The sequence below is a fragment of the Nelusetta ayraudi genome, unplaced genomic scaffold, assembly GCF_046127955.1.
Source record: "Nelusetta ayraudi isolate G7.1 ecotype Tasmania unplaced genomic scaffold, CSIRO-AGI_Nayr_v1 ptg000070l, whole genome shotgun sequence".
In the NCBI taxonomy this organism is placed as follows: domain Eukaryota; kingdom Metazoa; phylum Chordata; class Actinopteri; order Tetraodontiformes; family Monacanthidae; genus Nelusetta; species Nelusetta ayraudi.
In genome coordinates, this window is record NW_027466120.1 from 8,620,001 (window position 1) to 8,640,784 (window position 20,784).

At 43.2% G+C, this 20,784-nt stretch overlaps 4 protein-coding genes across 6 annotated transcripts in view; 1 reads left to right on the plus strand and 3 right to left on the minus strand.

Moving 5' to 3' along the window:
* LOC142898711 (ADP-ribosylation factor-like protein 8A) overlaps positions 1-383 on the minus strand; it is a 6,159-nt gene extending 5,776 nt beyond the window's left edge. The window contains exon 1 of the mRNA XM_076041828.1: positions 1-383. This exon is cut by the window's left edge and continues 441 nt beyond it. The gene's annotated coding sequence lies outside the window, so the exon portion shown is untranslated.
* LOC142898896 (tyrosine-protein phosphatase non-receptor type 7-like) overlaps positions 1-7,469 on the minus strand; it is a 59,501-nt gene extending 52,032 nt beyond the window's left edge. The window contains exons 1-11 of one of the 3 annotated variants that reach the window (XR_012928657.1): positions 6,848-7,469; positions 5,273-5,420; positions 4,555-4,735; positions 4,333-4,417; positions 4,168-4,247; positions 3,161-3,298; positions 2,881-3,090; positions 2,519-2,703; positions 1,762-1,875; positions 1,590-1,674; positions 1,227-1,346 (exon numbers count right to left, since the gene is read on the minus strand). Coding sequence is in view for 2 of the 3 variants with exons in the window: in XM_076042175.1 (XP_075898290.1) it covers positions 1,281-1,346; positions 1,590-1,674; positions 1,762-1,875; positions 2,519-2,703; positions 2,881-3,090; positions 3,161-3,298; positions 4,168-4,247; positions 4,333-4,417; positions 4,555-4,735; positions 5,273-5,379 (1,251 nt within the window). In the remaining variant the exon portion in view is untranslated. Of the gene's footprint in view, positions 1-560; positions 1,347-1,589; positions 1,675-1,761; positions 1,876-2,518; positions 2,704-2,880; positions 3,091-3,160; positions 3,299-4,167; positions 4,248-4,332; positions 4,418-4,554; positions 4,736-4,834; positions 4,968-5,272; positions 5,421-6,847 lie in introns of those variants that run through there. The other 2 variants (XM_076042175.1, XM_076042176.1) reach the window with 2 other exon arrangements.
* A 3,949-nt stretch (positions 7,470-11,418) lies between these two features.
* Positions 11,419-14,386, plus strand: LOC142898898 (uncharacterized). Its single transcript, XM_076042178.1, has 4 exons — positions 11,419-11,840; positions 11,934-11,984; positions 12,598-12,789; positions 13,572-14,386. Exons 1-4 carry the CDS (start codon positions 11,798-11,800, stop codon positions 13,985-13,987), a joined length of 702 nt encoding a protein of 233 aa, XP_075898293.1. The 5' UTR covers positions 11,419-11,797; the 3' UTR covers positions 13,988-14,386.
* Positions 14,387-15,338: 952 nt separating this feature from the next.
* On the minus strand, positions 15,339-20,381 carry pex10 (peroxisomal biogenesis factor 10). Its single transcript, XM_076042177.1, has 7 exons — positions 20,107-20,381; positions 19,810-20,060; positions 19,530-19,610; positions 18,515-18,918; positions 17,455-17,621; positions 16,822-16,957; positions 15,339-15,662 (listed from the first exon to the last, which is right to left on the minus strand). Exons 2-7 carry the CDS (start codon positions 19,919-19,921, stop codon positions 15,594-15,596), a joined length of 969 nt encoding a protein of 322 aa, XP_075898292.1. The 5' UTR covers positions 19,922-20,060; positions 20,107-20,381; the 3' UTR covers positions 15,339-15,593.
* Positions 20,382-20,784: the final 403 nt, after the last annotated feature.

A 20,784-nucleotide genomic window follows, 5' to 3' on the forward strand; every position in this document is an offset into this window, starting at 1 on the left:
ACACACGCCTTTATTATTTTTGCTTCGTCACCTTACAAAACAAACCCTCTGTGGTTTAAACTTCTTGAGGAAACATAAATACGATTTTTGTTGGGGATGGGGGGGGATCGAAATTGTTGTGCTGTTACTTTATTTGAGTCTTATTAATAAATAAGGTTGTTGCTTGAACAATGACAATACGTTTCCTCTTTGGGTGGGGCTGACAGAGGATGTAGTCGATCAGGGTCAAGAGAAGAAACAGGCAAAAAGCTTCGCGTGACATCAACACTGTCCTCTGTTGAAAACGCAACGTACTGCAACATGTTCAAGCGGCGGGTGACGCATTTCTGTTCACTTAAAAAAAACAAAAATCACAAAGAACAGCGCCAAACACTCTCGTAATCATTCATATATATATATATATATATATATATATATATATATATATATATATATATATATATATATATATATATATATATATATATATATATATATGTACATATATAAATTTTTTTTTTTTTTAGTTAATTTCTTCCAAAAATGAATACTCTAAGTCAATAATGAGCCTCACAGTCACATTAACAACAAAGGTGGTTACACTCTCAGTGACAACTTTCCCATTCAAAGCAACAGAAATCAACAGAAAATTGTCCTTGAGAGGATTATGGACAAATTTCAAAACCTGCGATAAGCTTAAATAATTACGCAATAAAACACACCAACACAAGGCGGCAAAAACACTTGCACATGGATTTGTCACACAGTCCTTTAGCCACAGTGAACTCGTATCTTGACTCCTCCACAGCGCCGTGCATGACAGCAGCTGCCCGCTGGTGTGTGAATGTGGATCTGTAAGGCAACAGTGCTAAGCACTGCACCACTGTACCATCCACGCCAATGTTAGTGTCACAACAAATTGTAAATTTTCCACAAGAAGTGTTCCGGTCTAGATTTGTTGTCTGCTCCATTTACATCTTGTTCATTTTCAGAAGTCTCATGCGTGCTTCAGGAGAAATCAAAAAATATACATGATTCTCAAAGACCATTATAACCGTGAATATTATTTTCAGAAGTCTTGCATCATGTGTTATACTGCACAGTTTATGAAATTATTCTTTCCAGGAATACCAAACTCTCCAAAACATTGTAGATTCCGCTGCCATTGCGAGATTTTCTTGAAGTCTTCGCAATAATTTGTCTGTGTGAAGCCTTTTTGCCATCCTCTGGTCCTGTAATGTTGACTGAAACGGACCTCTCTGGGTTTAGTCCCAGGCCTGGCGGCTCTCTGAGTTCTGTGCTCAGTGCTTACGGTCCAGATGAAGGTTCTGAAGCTGTATGCTGACAGTGTCTGGCTGTTTCTGCGCCTAGTGGATGGAAATAGAACACTTTTAGTCACTAGTGGGGCTCCGAGGGCATTTTTCAGAAACTTTTTCCATCACAATTACGATGAAAGAAAAGGTACAAAAAGGAGTTTCATATTCTCTACTACACTGTTGGATCCAGTCAGCCATGACAAGTATCAGAACTTTTGGTATAAGACAAAATAAAACATAAAGTTTTCAGACCGTTGAAGTTTTAATTGTCAGTAAATCGCAGGACTTGTGTACCTCTCTGTGGTGTAGCTGAGAGCTGTACTGGGCCAGTGTGGAGTACAGGAACTGGTACTGCTCTGTGGTTTGGATCATGCCACCTCTGCAAAGAAGATGGGGGAGTCCTACCCAGTTAGAAGTTTGGGCGTAAAACCATGTTGAGGACATGAGGAGCAGGGCTGTGACCAACCTGTCCAGGCGAAGCTGACACACCGTCTCCAGGATGTCAACCTGCTCCGTCTCCCTGAGCTGCTGGCAGCCGATGCTGCTGGCGATGAAGCAACCCGTCCTCCCTATGCCCGCACTGAGAAGGTACAGTGCAAGTGAGATGACGACCACATTATTATTTTTGTTGTTGTTGCTGTTGCCATGTCCAGAGGGGTTAAAGTTTGGAATCTCATCTTTAATTTATTCTATTAGAGAGGAGAGGTCCCCGAGAAACACAGCACTGATACACAATGTGAACAGCAGCACAAGTGGCTCAGCGACTGCACGAGGGATTTTAATTTTTTCCTTTGTAATCATCCATCAAATGATAAAGATGTGAATTTTCAAATCTTTCAAATGAACATTCTCTTCCTGTTTGTCTGCACAGGTTTTCTATGTTTGTGTGTGTGTGTGTGTGTGTGTGTGTGTGTGAACCCTGCCTGAACCTGCCCACTCCTTCCCTCTGGTTGGCTGCGCAGCCGTGACAGACATCACTCACAAGCAGGAAGTAGTTTTAAATATGTCCACTGCTCGGCTTTGATCGACCACAAACTGGTTTTACGGTTGACTAAGCCCGGCGATACCACAGTGACGTTTCACATTATTGCACAGCATACAGCACAGAGTTCCACAACAAAAGTCTAAAGATTTTAAAGAGCCCTCTGTGTAAATTATTACTTCGCTACGTTTGATATTGAAATGCAGAACTTCCTGACGTCTCCTCCAAGCAGTCGACCAACCTGCAGTGGACAACCATGGGTCCTGGAACATTGTCTGTGATTGGTTGAGGGCCGGACCGTAGGCGGGACCTGCTGTAAGTTTCCACTTCCTCCACCAGTCGTAGCAAAGAGGTGCATTGTGGGATGTTGTGGTCAGGCCAAGAAGTGAACCAGTAGTGTCTGATGTGTCGATGCTCTGAAAACAGCTGAATGTACATATAAACACACTGTTCAGTCATTAAAATCTGAATAACTAAGAAAAAAAATCATGAATTTATACCCTTGTTTATACCACATTATTTATTATATTTGAAAAGACCAAAATGCAATAATGCTGTAAAACTCAGTTCCCTGTTTATTGTGAAGGAGTCATATTTGTGTACCTGGACCTCCATGTCTGTGACAGTGAAGCCGTTTTCTTCTCTGCTGTCTCTCACTTTGAGGAGGTATCTGCCAATTCGCGCCGTCCCATCTTCCTCCTCCTCCTCCTCTTCCACCCTCTGCTCCCCATGGTCCTCCTCCTCCTCCTCCTCTTCCTCCACCTCCCTCACCCTCCTCGCACTCCTCGGCTGTGGCCAGTACAGCTCGCATTTCTGAAATCCAGGACCATGACGTCTCAAATCAAGAACAGTCCAATGGAAAGAAGTCCCGTTGTTCACTCACCTCGTTGTTCTCCTTCAGCTTGGTCAACATGACGATAATGCTGCTCCTCTCTTGCCACACCATGTCCCAGAAGTCCCCCACCGTGTGCAGCATTGGCCCCTGGGTGGCGATGAAGGCCCGCTGACTTCCTTCATAGCCCTTCAAAGAGGAGGTCTCTCATTCTGCTTGTTGACTGATCATACAAGCTTCTCCGAAAAAAAAAAAAGTGTTTTTGTGTGTGTGTGGGTGTGTGTATGTGTGTGTGTGTGTGCGTGTGCGCGTGTGCTATATGAGAGATGGGGGTTGTGAGTCAAGGATGTGCTACTTCCTCCCTCACTTCCTGTGGTTGTTCTGGTTGTCAGACTGCCGCACTGACACACTGACAGCTCATATCTGAATCGCTCTCTTTCTCTCACAAAAACACATGCGCTCGCAGACGCCCACGCCGGGTGAAAACTCTGGCCGCTGGCGGAAGCTGGCTAGCTCCGGGAGAAAGAAACAAACTTTCTTCCTCTTATTTTAACTTTGAAGGGAATGTTCAAAGTCAAACTGGGGGGGAAAGTAATGTTTTGCCACAGCAGTGATTCAGAGTTTCCTCTTCCTTTGTCTATTTGTTAGTTATGTGTCTAACCTCGTCTATCAGATTACATTAGTGTGTCACTTTTAATTTCTCTGAGGTGCTGCAGTACTCTGAACTAGACTCCTTTCCCCTTTAAACATGCCCTCACATTTCATATGTTCTCCTGTATCATTATAGGTCTATCTGTATCAGTATATCTCAACTTGGACTGTGGGGGTCATAACTTCCCTCTGTAGAGACATTGTAGCTGCCTGCTGATGCCAGACGCCAGGATAATTCTGTCAAATCAGCTTTTACAAAAACACGTCCATCTTTTCGAACCATTTCTCTGTACACACTTCCTTTTGCCAGAAGCAGGGTGAGGTGCCTTCTACTGGAACCTTCTTCACACACACATCTGGAAAGTCAGGTGACCGGTGTTAATGCAGAGTGATGTTCTTCGTCTCACCCTGACGTAGTTGGCATTGATGTAGCGATCTGGTCCTGCCTCGTCCTCCAGGTTCTTCAGGATCACTCGGCTCTCTGGGTCTAAATGGAAAACAGTAAACTGGTGAGATGTAGCAATAGAAAAAAAAAAAGACATCAAGTGAAATTCTACAGTGAGGTTACTGACTGGGGAGGATGGTTTTGTATCTGTCTTTGATCATATGTCCTGGGACATCCAGCTCTGCTGCGCTGACAAAGTTTGGAGGGATCTTCTGCGGAGGAGAAGGGGACATGCTGAGTATCAAACATGGCGTCGTCACAAGAACCAGTTAGACCAGCGAGCGAGTCATTCGTATTCTGAAGAAGAAGCCGCTGAATTTACCAGCGTTGCGTTATGACTGTTTGTTACCTGATACTCAGTGTTGAGTGTCTTGGTGTCCCTGGAAGCATCTTGCAGCATTGCGTGAGTGAGAGGTCGGGAGGAGGTGTGGAGCAACTGAAGCCACACCTCCTTGGGGGTGGTGACTGAGCACATGGTTTCCACCCCCAAGGTGCTGACGTCTAATAGCAGTGACAGGTTGGAACCTCTCCTACAAAATCAAACGACACAAGTAATGTTTTCATTCACGCAAACGTTTATATAATGTACTTTTATACATTAAAAATACTTTCAAAAAAAAAAAAATGACATGTTTACGACTCCCATGAAGCAATCCTCAGTGTAGGAAGCATGATGGCTACCAAGGTTCTGCCGTAGCAGCAGGTTTATAACTTTTGAATGGCGATTTAAAGAGGAGCAAAAAAAAAACCAAATTAACTTCTGAAGCTGAATGTGGCTCAGATGTCGCTGTAGTAAAGTTGCCCCTCACACCAGTAAGAAACTTTAATTTGTACCTGTGTTCCCACACTGATTACAAGATCTGACTGGCTGGCTTGAATGCTGTAGAACAAAACTCCTCCCAATGATTTTCCTTTACAAAACCCTTTCATGGGCTCTTTTAATAGATGGATATTTTCAATGGAGCCATAGCTATGTTTGGCAATTTTATATTGGAGAGAATGAAATTATTACACATTTTTCTCGCCGTGCCAGAACTTTTGAGTGTGTGGATGCACTAAACACAAACCTCTCCTGGAGCCGGACTGAAGCCTTGCGTGGAGGTGTGGTCAGAGGCGGCGGCGTGGTTGGGTCCTCGGGCAGCGGGGATACAGAGTGCACGGCCGACATACTCATGGTGCGTATGCTTTGTCTCAGCTCTCCTTCATAACACCAGGCTGGAAATGAAAAATAAAACTTTGATTTGTTGGACTTTAAAAATAAAAGACTCATTTTACACAAAGAGCAGATTCTCTCTTTCCTGTTCAATTCTTTTTTTTCACCTTTAATTCAACCGGGCAAGTAGAGCAAAATGCTGTCCTGCAACTGTGGCAGCGCCTTCAGAGGGAGAAGAAAATGGAATGTGACCTCCCTAGTCGAGCTTTCCCCCCTGATACTATATATACTTTAGATGGGAAAAAAAAACATCCCACCGTCAAAAAGATCAAAGAGGAGGAACCATGATAAACCTTTGATGGAAAACCGCAGAGCAATTCTGCAAACATCTCAGGTTACAAACCTGTTGGCAAACTTTGATCATAACAAATTGAGGTGTGTTGAGCTAATCACATGTTGTCCTCAACAGAGCAACTCATCTTTTTTAGTGTTTGGGTGACAGGCCTTTTCACGTGTCTTGCAAACTCATTCATTTGAAATATACATCTGTGATGATTTATAATATGAAGGAAAACACCACCAAACAGATGAAACTAGAAGAACTATGAGACAAAGAGTGAAGGTCACTGACAGCAGATGGTACGTAACACCAAACATTATGTTACACCAAGAAGACGAGGAGACGACTTTCTCCAGCAGAAATGAGCTTTGACTGACAAACACCGGAAGTCTTCAATTAAAGAAAGTAAGAAAGTTGAAGATACAGGCAGGGCTGGACAGACGGAATGTCCATAAATTCTCAAAATATCTTATATATATATAAAAAAAAACTTATACAGTCTATAAAAACTGTTTAGTTACTTACAATTCTTACATTTTTGTTTTTTTTACATTTTTCAACTCAAACCCTGAATGGTGTCGGCGTCAATGTGTTCGGGCATGAAGATTTTACACCCTTTGCCTCCACGCTTGAAGCAAAATAAAATAAAAATGATGCAATAGACGTGTCGATCACAACTTGCACCTGTGTGTGTGTGTGTGTCTGTGTGTGTGTGTGTGTGTGTGTGTGTGTGTGTGTGCGCGTGTGCGTGTGTGTATATCATCTCTGTGTTTCCACATCAATTCTCATCTGAAACGTTTCAGCGTGTCTTCATCAGAACAGAGTTTCCTCACAGCAGGAAGTCAGCAGCGTGCACGCACACACACACACACACACACACACACAAGTGAGAAGTGACTCATGAAGCTTGGTAAGTCTGCTTTGGTTTCTACGTGGCCATCAATATTGTCAACATCCAATTCAGCCGTTAAAGTGTTGCACTTCTTATTTTTGGCCTTTGTTTTCTTCAGCAAAGTTACTTTTGAGAGGTTCCAATTTTTTTAAGCAACCACTTTGTTTGTCTGTCTGGTTGTCTCAGACAGATAGAAATGATGGCGTCATAGATCCCACAAGTGCAGCTTTGTAAGAGATTTGTAAAGTCAGCCTTACCAGTCGAACACCATGGTGTTCTCTGTTTGTTAATTTCAGCTCATTTATTTCCTAATCCTCCTCTGGAACTAAGGTGGCTGCTGACTTTGTCCAATCAACAATAGCGAGAAAAAAAACACCCCAAAACAAAAAAGAAAAAGAAAAACAATGACAACTGATCCCAGAGCTGCTGGTGCCGGCGAGCGAACGCAGCGGCTGAGTGAGAGCGAAGCAGTCAAGCCGCTGGAGGAGCGGAGCCGGCCGAACCGTCGCTGCTCTCTTTTCAGCCCTCTCACAAGGAAACTGACGACAAACCAGGGGCATGAAGAAACAAGTGAGTGACTGACAGAAAAGAAGAGAGGGAGAAAGTGATAGTGGAGGGAGAGAAAGTCAGAATGTGAAGGTGAAGGAGGAGAAAGGCAGCAGGAACAGACATGTCCTGTTTTTCTGGCCGTTATTACCCAAGTCCTTGTTCAGACCTGAGGGGAGAGAGAGACAGAAAGAGAGAGAGAGAGAGAGAGAGAGAGAGAGAGAGAGAGAGAGAGAGAGAGAGCAGGGGGAAAATGAGTCAGAGTGAATAAAAAGATGGAGCGATGATAATGGAGGAGGGGAGCAGAGATGCTCCAGGCGTCGATTATCAACACAGCAACAACTGCTGCTGCTGCTGCTGCTGCTGCTGCTGCTGCTGCTGCTCATGAATCATTCATGTCATGGCAAAAAATAATAATAATAAAAAAAAAATACACTGTGGCAGTAAAAACACAGCAACCATCCACCAATTCGCTCAAGTCAGCGTTCCTGCTGCGACACCTGGTACAGCACGACACCACCTGAGTGCAGCGTTTCCAGAACTTGGTCAGTATTTACACTGAAACTCCGACTAGAAGGATTCACTCATTCATTCGCTGGACATTTTAACATGTAGCCGACAAATGAAACATTTCAACAAGTTGACGTCGTCAGCTTTAAAAAAAACAAAAACCCCAGATGACAACATGTGGTTTTTGTCACGCGTCGCTCAAAGACGAGCGAGACTCGAGGAACATTTGCTCACGCCGCAGCGACTTTCACACTGAACTGGAGTCAAGCCACATCTCCCCACCATGCTGCAGTCAAAACTTTATATTCTGGTCAAGTGGAAATGCTAAATTCAAATGAATGTTGTAACTGAGGAGCAGCATCATTCGGCCCCCCAGCGGACGACGCGCTGAGGCCCCCGACAGAAAGTCCCGGACCCTGAACGTGACTCATTATCCTGCAGCTCCATCAGCTACACCACATAGACTTCACATCAGTGTACCACAGCCCTGACCGATAACATCTACCACAATTTATCACTTGCTTGTACTTCTCCTCTTACTTGGTAAAACTGAGCATAACTTTTGAGAGTTAACCCGACGACTGTTCACACTAACCAAACATGAACAACAGGTTGACAGAAACTTCCCCACTGGTTTATGATATTAACTTCTCCCTCAGACGTCTCCGCCTGGGTCTCACCTTCTCTCCACTCCGTCCCCCTGACCGTCTCTCTACCGTCTCTCGTCCGTCTCCTCCTGTCGCGTCTCGCCGCTCGTGTCGCTTTGCTCTTTGTCCTCTCGCCTCATCTGTTGCTTTTCTGTCCTTTTGTCTTCACTTCTACCTTCTTCTCTGCCACTTCCTTTTCTACACCCACCCACTCACTCATTACCACACACACTCGCACACACGCGCACACACACACAAGCACGTACACACACACACACGCACGCGCACACACACACACACACACACACACACACACACACACACACTTTCTATTCCCCTCATCCAAGGTTATGGGTCCCCTTTAGACTTCAAGCCACAGGCTTTATCATTGTGTATCTGCGTGTTTGTTTTCATGTGTTTTCAGCCTGTGCGTATGTGTGTGTGTGCGCGCGTGCATGTGTGTTTGTGTCTCACAGTGGGACTGTATAAACGGATTTCAAACGTCTTTTGCTACGGCATCTGTCAGGCGAACAGCACACGGCTCCTGCAGGGAGACCAATGAGTGAGCGATGCTAAGCTGCTAGCGTTTTTAGCAGCCAGTCGCCATAGTAATAAAGTGAGACGAGGAGACAATCACGCCGTGGGGGGGACCTTTTGGGGGCCCTCTGTTTCCAAAGTGCCAGGAGCCATTTGTGTGCTGCTGATAATGGAGCTGGAGGTGTGGAGGCCTGCGCTGCTCCTCCTGAGGCCTGCGCTGCTCCTCTCCGTCCTCCACACACTGCTGGCAGACACACACACACACACACACACACACACACACACACACACACACACACACATTACTGCGACCATAACCCTACCATGTAAAGCATTTGCAGTCCATTTGATCTGGGTGTTGTGTTGGAGCTACAGTATTTGTCATTTTTGTTACATTTAATGAGTTTTCTCTGGGTTGATTAATATGCCTTTACTTTGATTTGCGTTAATGTGAATACTTTGGTAGGTATCTTATTGCTCGGGCACAACAGATGATCCGCACACACTAACAGTCAAAAGTTTGCACACACCTTCTCAAGCTATATATATATATTCTTTTTACATCTTTACAACTTTCTATATTGCACATAAATACTGAAGACATCAAAAATATGAGCAAGATATATGGAATTATGCAGCAAAGAAAACCAAACATAGGGGGCAGCACTGGGAAGGGTTAGGTTTTTTTTCTTTTTTTTTTTTTACCAGGGCAAGGAGGCAGCAGCAGCCTTTGTCTGTTTGTTAGGTTGCCAATGGAAAAATACATCAACAAAAAACTTGCCTGGACAGTGGACTCCCACTCTGAAATAGCAGGCGAAGTACAATCTATCTATCCACCCATCCATCTATCTATCTCTCTATCTATCTATCTATCTATCTCTCTCTCTCTCTCTCTCTCTCTCTCTCTCTCTCTCTCTCTCTCTCTCTCTCTCTCTCTATCTATCTATCTATCGAATAGACCAACAACTTCAGCACCTTCTTCGGGTGCTCACAACGTTTCTCCGCGAGTTCCTTTGACAGTTTGCCTCTCTATCGCCCATCTCAACGCACCACAGCAAATCTCATCGACATGAGTTTCATTCTTCAAAGCTTGCACTCAGATTTCCCCTTTGAACCATAAAAGCAGTGTGGCTCACTCTCGCTGGTGGCTCCAGATCCATGTGACTCTTTCTCATTAGTTTCTTTAATAATTGAACTCTGGGATGAAATGGCTCACAATGGACCCGGCGCTTTCAATTGATAGGCCAGTTACGACACAAGCAGGGCTTGCATGGTGGTGTGTAAAAATACAGCCCAGGACGCAGCGACAGTGAGAGAAGAAACTCATGTGGTGGGGTTGTGTTTGAAAGAAATACACAATGATGACCACTGTGCACAAGTTGGAGACTTAGAGCTTAATCATGGATGAGAATACTGTGTGTGTGTGTGTGTGTGTGTGTGTGTGTGTGTGTGTGTGTGTGTGTGTGTATGTTACAGGGATGTATACATTTAAACAAAAGGCCACATGAAAAAACCGCCGTGTAAATAAAAACAAAAAACAAAAAAAAAGAATTGTTCATTGATTTGTCCACTGGGTGTCACCAAATTCTTCCACATTTCGAAAATGCATTACAATTAGCCCTCGCTTTGACTTGGAACACTGGTCTCCACAAATAAGTGGTCTAGTGAGTCTCTACACAATGTCACTTCCGCATTCATGTTTCTATTCAGATCATTTTCAGTTGTTTGGTTGTGTGACTTAAGACCAAAAGTTGAAAAGTGGTACTCCAAATATATAATATAAACACGCATCTCATTAAAGTTGAACTCTCTGATTCTTCTCCAGGTTAGTGGCAACCTCCTCCTCTGTCACTGAGGAGTCACGTCAACTCGTTTCCCTCGATGAAGACTCTCTTTGACGCTGAGAATATAACAATATGCAGAAGAAGAAGGACAGCGTAAATGCTGTGTATTTAACTTGTCGCAGGCTTTGAAGAGTGAACTTGAAAAACAAAAGTCTGTGAAATGATTTCTTGACGGGTCCGAGGTTGAATCACACACTCTCTGACTCATGGTTTCCTCTTTAGTGGTGAATTCTCACAAAGTGCAGCAGTCTTGTAGCTCTTGAGGCAGTCAGTCAGCCAGTCAGTCAGTTAGTCTGGTGTTCCATTCATAATAAGACTTTGTCTCAACCTGTCACGTCCTGTTTTTGTTACGTTTTGTTCAGTGTGCCGTCTTTTGAGTCATATCCCCATTTCACTTTTCACAGTTTTGCCAGTTAGATTCTGTATCTGGGTTTGTATTCCTGAAGAAAAGTCTGTCAAGTTTAATGTCACGCGTAGTGTTGTGTTTTGCACCTTTGTCTCCTTCCTGTTTCTGACCCTGACTTCCTCCTTCACTGTGATTTCACCTGCCTGCCCTGCCCTTGACTGGTGGACCTGTCTTCCCCTGCGCTGCTGTCGACTGTCACCTCATTGTCTGAAATGTCGTTGTCAGGCTCAAGTCTTTCGCCATGCCGTATCCTTTTTTCCTGGAATTTTCATTGCGTTTTATTTTCAAGGGTGTGAGCTATTTTTTTTTTTTTTTTTTTTTTTGTCATAAACCACCAAGATGTTTGAACAATCGATTGACACACGGCTCTTTATTGCACCATTGCTGTGATCTCCATTTGGGTGCTTCCACTCAGGTCGACGTGACACAACGATGGGAAGTCCTGGCTTACACGTTCTTGTTTTTCCCTCACGGGCAGTGATACAATTAAACATTATGACACTCTGACTTGGCCAATCACCCACCTTGACTCTCATTCTATTCTCCACATCCAACGGAACACAGTCAGTAAGTCGTGCTGACTCTCTTTTTCCTATTATATGTGACTTTTTTTTCTTCTTTCTTCATTGTACCCTACCAGCAAGTCAAACAGTAGCATCTGTTAAGTTTCTGCGACCGTTCACATCCATTTCTCTTGGACAGGCGACATCTGTCAGAATGTCAAACCTGGGTGCCTGCTGTGGTGTCATGTGTGGCGTAGGTGAGTGTCGAGCTCCTGATTTATCAAAACACTGGACAAAAAGAGGAGTCGGTCAGAAGTCACTGAGTCCTCCGTCTCTCCTTCTCTCTTTAGTCTGCGCTGTTCTGGTTGCAGCTGCGTTCCCAGTCACCCAGATCACTTTGGGTAAGTAACCCCCCCCACCCCCACCACCCCTAACCCCACATTCCACATATATTTTTCAATGTTTTAAAATACTTTACTTTATTTAAGCATTTCTTTTTGACAGGTGGATGTTGTTGATGTATTTTTTAAAAGTAAGCAATTGTCTGAACCTGATAGAAAATGAAGTATCCTGAATAAAAGGATGTCCTTATCCACGGGAAACTGCCAGTTTTCCTTTTGCATAGCAATCTGTGGAGAATTCCTGCAGAAAAAAAATATTTCCCATGTTCATTAAAAGCTCAGCAGATTATTATTTTTTTTTAATATGAGGATAAACAGCATCTTTACAACATAACCAAAAGTTCAGTTCAGGTTAACACTTGTCTCAAGATGGCAAGATGCATTGTGTTTGGCTGAGCGGCTTTAATTTCTTTTCTTTATTTAACTTTTTGCTTTCATGGGTCACATACGAGCCAAATCAAATTAATACTGATTGTGATTCAGCTCTACAGAAGGCTTGAGACGAGCATTTGCATATCGTCTGTTACCAGTGCACTATATTAACCATGACAGCAGTCAACATGCAACACCAAACAGCAGTCAGTCTGAGGATTCTCTTCCCCTGTGGAAACAGGAGCCGTGTACCTGCACGAGTGTCCTGCTGGCCCGGCAGTGCCCCTCTATGTGCTGGTCAGTGGAGTCGTTGGCCTGTTGGTGATAAGCCAGGCCGCCATTCAAAAGATTCTTCTTCCTGACCTGCTGGGAAAGATCTGGTTGCTGTGGGTTGTGTGTTTAGACCTGTTTGCTCTCGTCTGGTTCATATACGGTGAGTTACACTGACACTCGCGTCTGTTCTTCGAAAAAATGAAAAATAATGGTGAGCACGATTTGGACATTTGATCAGACATGTGGAGCGACACATGGTGCAGTGGTTACTCTGAGGACATACGGAGTATATATATATATATATATATATTTATGTATATATACAGGTACTACCCAGAAAATTTGAATATCCTGAAAAGGTTGCTGTATTTCTGCAATTCAACTTAAAAGGTGAATTTGACATATTATATAAAGGAATAATATGCAAATCAATATATTTCAAGTTTTTATTTCTTTGCATTTTGCTGATCAGGTCTTGCAGCTTAGAAACACCCCTCAAATTTTATAATAATTTTCTGGGTTTGTGGTTTTGATAAGCTGAAAATTTTAATCGGCAAAGTTACAACAAGGAACTGCTTGGGATGTCAATTTGTGTGGAATGGCTCAATAAAATTTGTTGCTTTCATCTTTTATGTTAAATTGCCAAAATAAAACAACTTTTACTTGATATTCAAATTTTTCGGGTAGTACCTGTACAATATATATATATATATATATATATATATACATATATATATATATATATATATATATATACATATATGTATATATATATATATATATATATATATATATATATGCACACACACACACACACACACACACACACACAACTATTCTTGACAGCAAAAAAAGGATTATCTTATCTTATCCACTTGCGATCAGACTGCACTGCCTTTTATTCATAGTTACTGAATCTACTTTGCCTTCTTTCATCTCCAGGCAGTTACCACATTTATGTCATCTACCAGCCCAGCTACACGAAGCCCACCATCGACCCAAACGGCTTGAACAAGAGCGCTTACAGCTCACCTGACCCTGATTTTGAGTCTCCAAACGAGGCCCTTTCACACTTCAATCAGACGTGGGAGATCAACAGCAACCTCACTTCACCCAATCTGACGGACACAGGCCTGCTTGGCTTCCTCAGCAGTGAGGTGAAGGACGAAGGGCTGAAAGCTCCACAGGTGGGCAGTGTGGCGGTGGCAGCTCCTTACTGCAACAAAATTGTGTACTTGTTTGCATTTTGGACCACCACACTGGTGTACGCCTTCGCAGGCCTTGGCTTGGCGGTGAGCGCCTGCCTTTACGGCTGTTTAGCGCTTGGAACAATACTTGCCAGCTGTTTTAGCACCTGAATGCAGTCAGACACTTTGATTGAGACCGGCCCCATAACAAGGCATTGCATGTGATGGTATCTGGCTCAATCTACTTGGTGACAACACATTTAGAAATGCAGAGAAGTCACTTCGATGTTGAAATGGTCTGAACTGAAGAACATTGTGATTTAAAGGGCCAGTACGTTATTTTTTCCCCCTGTGAAATTGCATAATCAACGAGAGATATCGGATAATTTTGTGCATCAAGAAATATTGCAAAAAAGTGTATTGTGAGTATGAGTATTTTACATGTGCAAAAACATCATTTTCCAAACAAACTTTGTTTGTGTCGTGTCTTTATGGCTTACAAATGTGACTTCTTCATCCTCAATAAAAGCAAAATGAGAACTTGCCTCAAATGGGCTCTTCAGAACTAAAGTGCTTTATTTGATGGATGTCTCACAAATCAATTTGAGATGATTACCTGCAAATCCCAGCCACAATCCTGTCTCCTTTTACAAGGCCCAAGGCTTGCCGTTAACGTCTAAAAATGATGCTGGATAATGGATCGACACAAATGTCTGAAGCATATTTCATAACACAAGACTTGCAGCCACGGGTTGTACCGAGGAACAGATAATTAGGAGATGTGAAGACCCCGGGGCTGCTTGAGGTCGACAGCAGCGGAGGCTTTGGGGAGGTGCAGTTCAGCTCTGTGAAAGCCCAATACAACACAGGAAGTCGTTAAGTCAACAGTGAGCGTGTGGGTGTAGGTGACCTATTGCACTTCCAGTACAAGCTTAGCAATTCTGTTCAGTATAAGAATGATTATGCTCCAGAAGCTTATACTTTCTGTAAAGAGAAGGCAGAGGTCCGTCCAGGCTCAGTTAGGGACCAGTAGCTCACCTCTGGCAGGAGAAGCCGGTCCATTTACAGGTTACACATGAACAAATGATTGTGTGAATTTTGTGGTCTCCAGGAGGTGGAAGATGAATTCCATCTTGTGTTTTACTGTCCTTTATATTGATCTAAGGAATGTTCTTTTTGAATCAATACAGCTAAAACAAAAAAAAAAAAGATTCTGTGCTGGTTGCTTGAAAATGTTTTTGCATGGGCAAAACTTAAAGAAAAGGCCTGTTAAGTTATAAGTTTTAAGTGTTCCCATCCTATATGACAAACCCTTTTTATACGTATGTGTCCCTATTTGAATGGGATTTGCAAGTTTGTTCAGTAGTCTTTCACGTGGCTATCGTGGATGTAATTGTGGGAATATTATTTGATCAATGTATTAATCAGAGTCTAATAAGCCCATTAAGGCTGGACACAAATCATGACATTTGACACATCAATAAACACATCAATCAATCAATCAATGGTCAGGGACATCCACTCATTTTATAACGTTACATTTTTAATTCAATTAATAATTTATTTAACTTATGTACACTATTTAAACAACATTAGATTTACAATTAACAACAAACGGTTGTTTCTGAAGAAAAAGACAACACAATCACAGAGTGAAGCTGCTCTGCAGGTCCTGTCAATGCCTCACGAAGCCGCAGAGCCTAAACTCTGCCAGGGGATCGTTCAGGTGTAAACTGATGTCAACGTCTTCTGGTGTCCATGTGAGCAGCACCAGGATCTAACTGCAGTTTCTCAAGTACACAAGTCTGTGTGGCTGGAACTTCTCCCGACACAGAGGGCACTCCGCCTGCAACCACAAGATGAGACAATAGCAGGACATCAGTTACACAAGGTGATGGATAGATAGATGGATGGATGGATAGATAGATGATAGATGGATAGATGGATAGATGGATGATAGATGGATGGATGATGGATGGATGGATAGATAGATGATAGATAGATAGATGACAGACAGACAGACAGACAGACAGACAGATAGATATATAGATAGATAGATAGATAGATAGATAGATAGATACTGGTGTAACGAGACAAGGTGAGCGGCTGCAGTTGGAGGTTTACTCACTGAAGACTCTAAAAAGTGGAAGGTCACCCACGACATTTGAAGTTGGCCAATCAGATTTCTTCACTGGCAGTGAGGCAAGTTGCAACAGTGGTTCAACAGTCTCCTATAGGTGCAACCATTCTGGTAAAACCAGATGGCCTAACTGTATATTTCCAGGGCAACACAGTGGTACAGGGGTGATGGCGCTGTCGCCTCACAGCAAGAAGGTTGTGGGTTGGATTCCAGGCCTGGGGAGTTTGTTCTTGTAATAATACAGTATAGCCTTTGTACTGGGAGTACAAATACTGCTGTTCCAGATGCTCATGAGGACCTCTGGTCAAGTCACTCCTGATGATTCTGTCACACCTTCTCCATTTTTGAAAAAAATATCTACAAATGTATAAACTGTATTACACAAGTATCTGTACTTTAACTTGTACAGAATGTGAATCCGTTGGCCACCTCTACTTGCAACACATCCACAATGCAAGAGAACAATGAACTGCAAGAGTTTTCTTCTACTGTCCTATTAACAACACGACATCAAGATCAGTTCAATTTGTTTGTGTGCCGCTGATGCTGCCAAACCGTTTGACGGTTCTGGCAAATATTTAATGACAATAACCGGGACTGGGTAAAACCTTAAGGGTGTCTGAAAACTTTTTTATACTACTGCATACAGCCTATGCATAGTTTCCATTTTATTTATTTTTATTTGCACTGGAGAGACAACAACTGTAATTCCTTGCAAGCTGTTCTGATTCATGCATGAGCGTCACTGTCTGAGCCACGTATGGCCCTGCCCACAATCATTTCGATAAGGCCGTGGCCTCCCATTCCATTGCACCCACTGCCCACAAGGTGGCCCCCCAGTGGCGTGACATGCCGAGGAGCTGACCTTCATGTTGCACCACTCGGTGATGCACTCCCAGCAGAAGAGGTGTCCACAGGGAGTGGATGTTGTGTGTCTCCTCTCCTCCAGGCACAGGATGCACCGAGCCACTCGGGCTACACTGCTGTGTGTGTGCTCAGGGCTGCAGACACACAGCACACAGACAAGTTCTAGCATCAAACTATCTGACAGTTTGAGCCACATCCTGGTTTAAAATAGATCAGTTTTTTATTATGATGAAACTTCAATTTGTTAATGTGATCATAACGCTGCATAAAGTGACCTTGAATGTCCTGAACATTATATATTATTTATACTTTATTTTTTATTTTGTAACCGTAAAAAAAAAAAAAAAGCTTTAAATTAAATTTCATTCATTTCAGTTTGTTGTTATTGTGTTTAAAGCATCTTTGAGTTTTTATAAAAGCAGTTTATATATTATATGTAATATATGTATGTATTATTATTATCTTTCATCAACGATTACTAAAACAAACATGATTGTAGACTTTGTTCTTGAGCTTGAGACACAGACTTGCGCTGCTTGTTTCCACACGGAGGGACTTCCTGTTCCTGTGAAGCACTAACCACGCAGTCCGGTCCGGTCCGAGCAGCTTCACCGAGCAGCGCCGAACGTACCTGAGTTTCCTGCTGAGCCTCCACTCCTGCCGGGCCCTCTGCTTCTGTCGAAAGTTGCTGAGCTGCAGAGCGACGGTGATGAGCAGCTGGAGGAGAGACGCAGCTCCGAGGAGTCTGTAGCTGTTTCTGATGGTGCCATCGCCTCCTCTCAGCCCCGTCGCATGCAGCTGTGCACGCGCACACACACACACACACACACACACACACACACACACACACACACACACACACACACACACACACACACACACACACACACACACGGAACAGCAAATAAGGACAATTATATCAACTTCAATGACACGTGATGTTGAGACAAGTCCAGATTAACAGGTCGATTTAAGATTAAAAGACATTTTAGGTCAGTCCAAATAAATTAAGACTTAAAAGTATACGTGTACATCACTGTAATAACACAATATCGTCACACACAATCCTCCCTGTTTCCTGTTGCAAGGTCTTTCAAAGCAGTGCAGTGACACAGTCCCTCATGAGGGTTAAAAAGTCCTTGTTTAACTAATTAAAAGCTTTAGACTTTTTGCTATTGTGGATTATTAAACACGATACTGTTTCAATTACGTCTTTAACCACTAATTTAGATAAATGTGAAGAACATCACGCTGGATTTTTGCTCCTATTTATTGTAAAGATTATAAAAAAAGGTCTTTCACACCAGACCTGCTCTGAGAAGCTCTGTATAGAAATCAGGTTCACAAAAAGGTTCCTAATTACTCCAGTTGCATGCTGGTTTTTCTCTTCCACCTGACAAATCCTGGTGAAGTTTGCCTAAAATTAAAATATTTTAATGTTGTAAGAACCATTGATCTACTCGGCTATTAAAATGAATCCTTATAAAATAAAGATTCAATGCTATAAACTGATAGACTGCAAAAGCATCCAAATGGTTCCATAACATGAAATATTTTACTTGATTTTTAAACTTTGCATTCTTTAAAATACAACTTTGATGCAAATAAAAAAAACTATTGGTGAAATCATGTTGCGCCGGGCCCATGTACACAATATAAACAGTATGTAAAGCACAAAAAGAATCACTTACATAGCTGATGCCGGCCGCCCTCTTTGAGAAGTGATAGAAGGAGCCGCTCAGGTAGAAAACCGCCACATGGAGGCGGTGCAGGAGCGTCAGGCCCTGCTGGAGGGCGAAGACGGCCGGCAGACAGGCCTTCCTCTGGGGCTCCGACAGCAGGGCCGCGGCCCTCCGGGCCCCTCGTCGCAGCCACGCCTCCAGGCTCCACGGCCTGGAAGCCTGTGAGCCGCAGCGCCTCTCCTGCCCGCCTGCCTCCAGCTCGTTCTCCAGGCACACCAGCACCTTGTTGAGCAGGTACGGGAAGAAGACGTGCAGGAAGACGAGGAGGCCGCGTCTGGAGCGAGACGGGATCCGACGTTTGCTGGGATCCACCTGGATGATGTTGATGTATTCTTCGCCCAGGGTTTGTTTACCTGCGGAGATATGATAGCGTTGTGGTCAAGACGGCACCAACTGAGAGCAAGACACGACCACGACTAGAGAGCATCGAGATGGAGACGAGACCGAGACTGACGACAAAACAGAAAAGATGGCCGGTATCTTTTTTTCACATTGAAGTTTGCTTCAACATTAATGAAACGTAGACATTTCGTTTCAGCAGGGTATCTTTTCTTTGAACATTTTGCTGCTTTTCCAGCTATTTTGAACTATTTTCAAAAAACAATTTTGCCTCATAAAACAAAATTAACAAAATAAACAAACAAACACGGAATAGGGGGGGCAGGGCGTCACTCTAGGGGTCACAAACAGAGCGAAACAAGGCAGCAGCTGGATTCTCTTCTGTTATTATCGTGTCATTGCAGGGTTAGTACCAGTCCACCCAGTCAGAGACCGAGACCAGACCCAGTAAAAATGCCTCAGAGTCCGGAGACCTTTAAAAAGACCAACCTCCATTATTACAACACTGGGAAATAATTGAAAAGAAAGAGAAACAGGGGGAGAGTGACGGAAGTACAAAAAAAAAAAAAAAAAATGAACCATACATACAGTTTGTTAGTTTCTCTTAGGTTCGATCAGTCAGTACCTGAGAATGTTGTCAAACCAAAGTACACAAGGTCTGACAGCAGCTCCACCTCTCTGCGCCAGTCCAGCCATCTTTTAGACCCTGATGACGGGACAATATGACAAAATGAAACATCATGGACCACATTCACGCTAAAAGATGACTTCTTAAATGCCAGTCTTCAGGTGAAGTGAGTCAAATTAGATGTCAATCCCATCTGACGTGTTGACAAAGTATACGCGAGATTCCAGCTGGCTCGCGAATCAAGTCACAGCAGTACAGGAAAACCAAAACAGCTCACCTGCAAGTGTTTGGAAAGCTTCGTTGGCGTTGTTTCTCAGGAAGCTTTGGTAATATTCGTCCTTCTGACAGGAGCGAATCAGCTGCGCCTGGTTTGCAGGCGCGAGGGGCATCGCGACGGAACATATGGCAGCAGCTGCTAATGGTAGCTTAGCACGATCTTCTTCACAGCCGAAAGCTGAGCGTGGCCATAGAATAATAATCAATTCACGAATAAAACCTCAACAACTCCTGGTACCGTCAGATCTTCTTCTTCTTCTTCTTCTTCTTCTTCTTCTTCTTCTTTTTTTTTTTTTACATCAGTAGCTTCTCCACCCGTCCACTTGTCACACTGCAAACCTGTCAGCGCTGTTGATCAACACACCGACAACACACGCCGACAACAGGCCGAGCTGAGTGCTACTGATCGCTAAACTGTGAGGTTGTGTAACACTCTGCCTCAACACACTGCATGGTCGGAATACACAGTGCACCGCAACATATCCCAAACTTTGTTCTGAGTCCGCTGAATGTGATTAACCTCCACCGCCTGTTGTTCTTCCGCCACGCTCTCTTCTTCGGATATCATTTGGCGACGGAGGACCAGTTCACCAATGGGAAGCACCGCCCTCTACTGGATGTAAAGACGCACCGTGAATTTTTTTTTTTTTTTTTTACAACACAACACGATTTAACGACAGTTTGAAGTAACTATTGTGAAATTGAATGATGTAATTCAGAAACAGCAAACTCCTTTGCAATGCAATTTATCTTTAATCCATCAAACTTTGGCCCCAGAGCCACATGCAGCCCGTTAAGCTATATGGTCCGCCGCACTTAGGTAGTAGGTCAAAAAAAAAGAAGAAGCTGTATTTCAGCAATAGTTTACAGTGTTTTTAGAGTAGTTTCAATAAAGAGCTAAAATACAGTGGGGCTTCAAAGTAACTGATTATCTTAGAACGCTTTCATTCATTTTCAAACAACAGTGAAGCCACAT

Excerpts from the sequence above, each read along its gene's own strand:
- LOC142898898 (XM_076042178.1), top strand. The coding sequence starts at position 11,798 with ATGTCAAACCTGGGTGCCTGCTGTGGTGTCATGTGTGGCGTAG. Across the intron at positions 11,841-11,933 it reads TGGTGTCATGTGTGGCGTAG|TCTGCGCTGTTCTGGTTGCA; the intron begins GTGAGTGTCGAG and ends TTCTCTCTTTAG. Across the intron at positions 12,790-13,571 it reads TCTCGTCTGGTTCATATACG|GCAGTTACCACATTTATGTC; the intron begins GTGAGTTACACT and ends TTTCATCTCCAG.
- pex10 (XM_076042177.1), bottom strand. The coding sequence starts at position 19,921 with ATGCCCCTCGCGCCTGCAAACCAGGCGCAGCTGATTCGCTCCTGTCAG. Across the intron at positions 18,919-19,529 it reads TGGTTTGACAACATTCTCAG|GTAAACAAACCCTGGGCGAA; the intron begins GTACTGACTGAT and ends ATATCTCCGCAG. Across the intron at positions 16,958-17,454 it reads AGGCTCAGCAGGAAACTCAG|CCCTGAGCACACACACAGCA; the intron begins GTACGTTCGGCG and ends GTGTGTCTGCAG.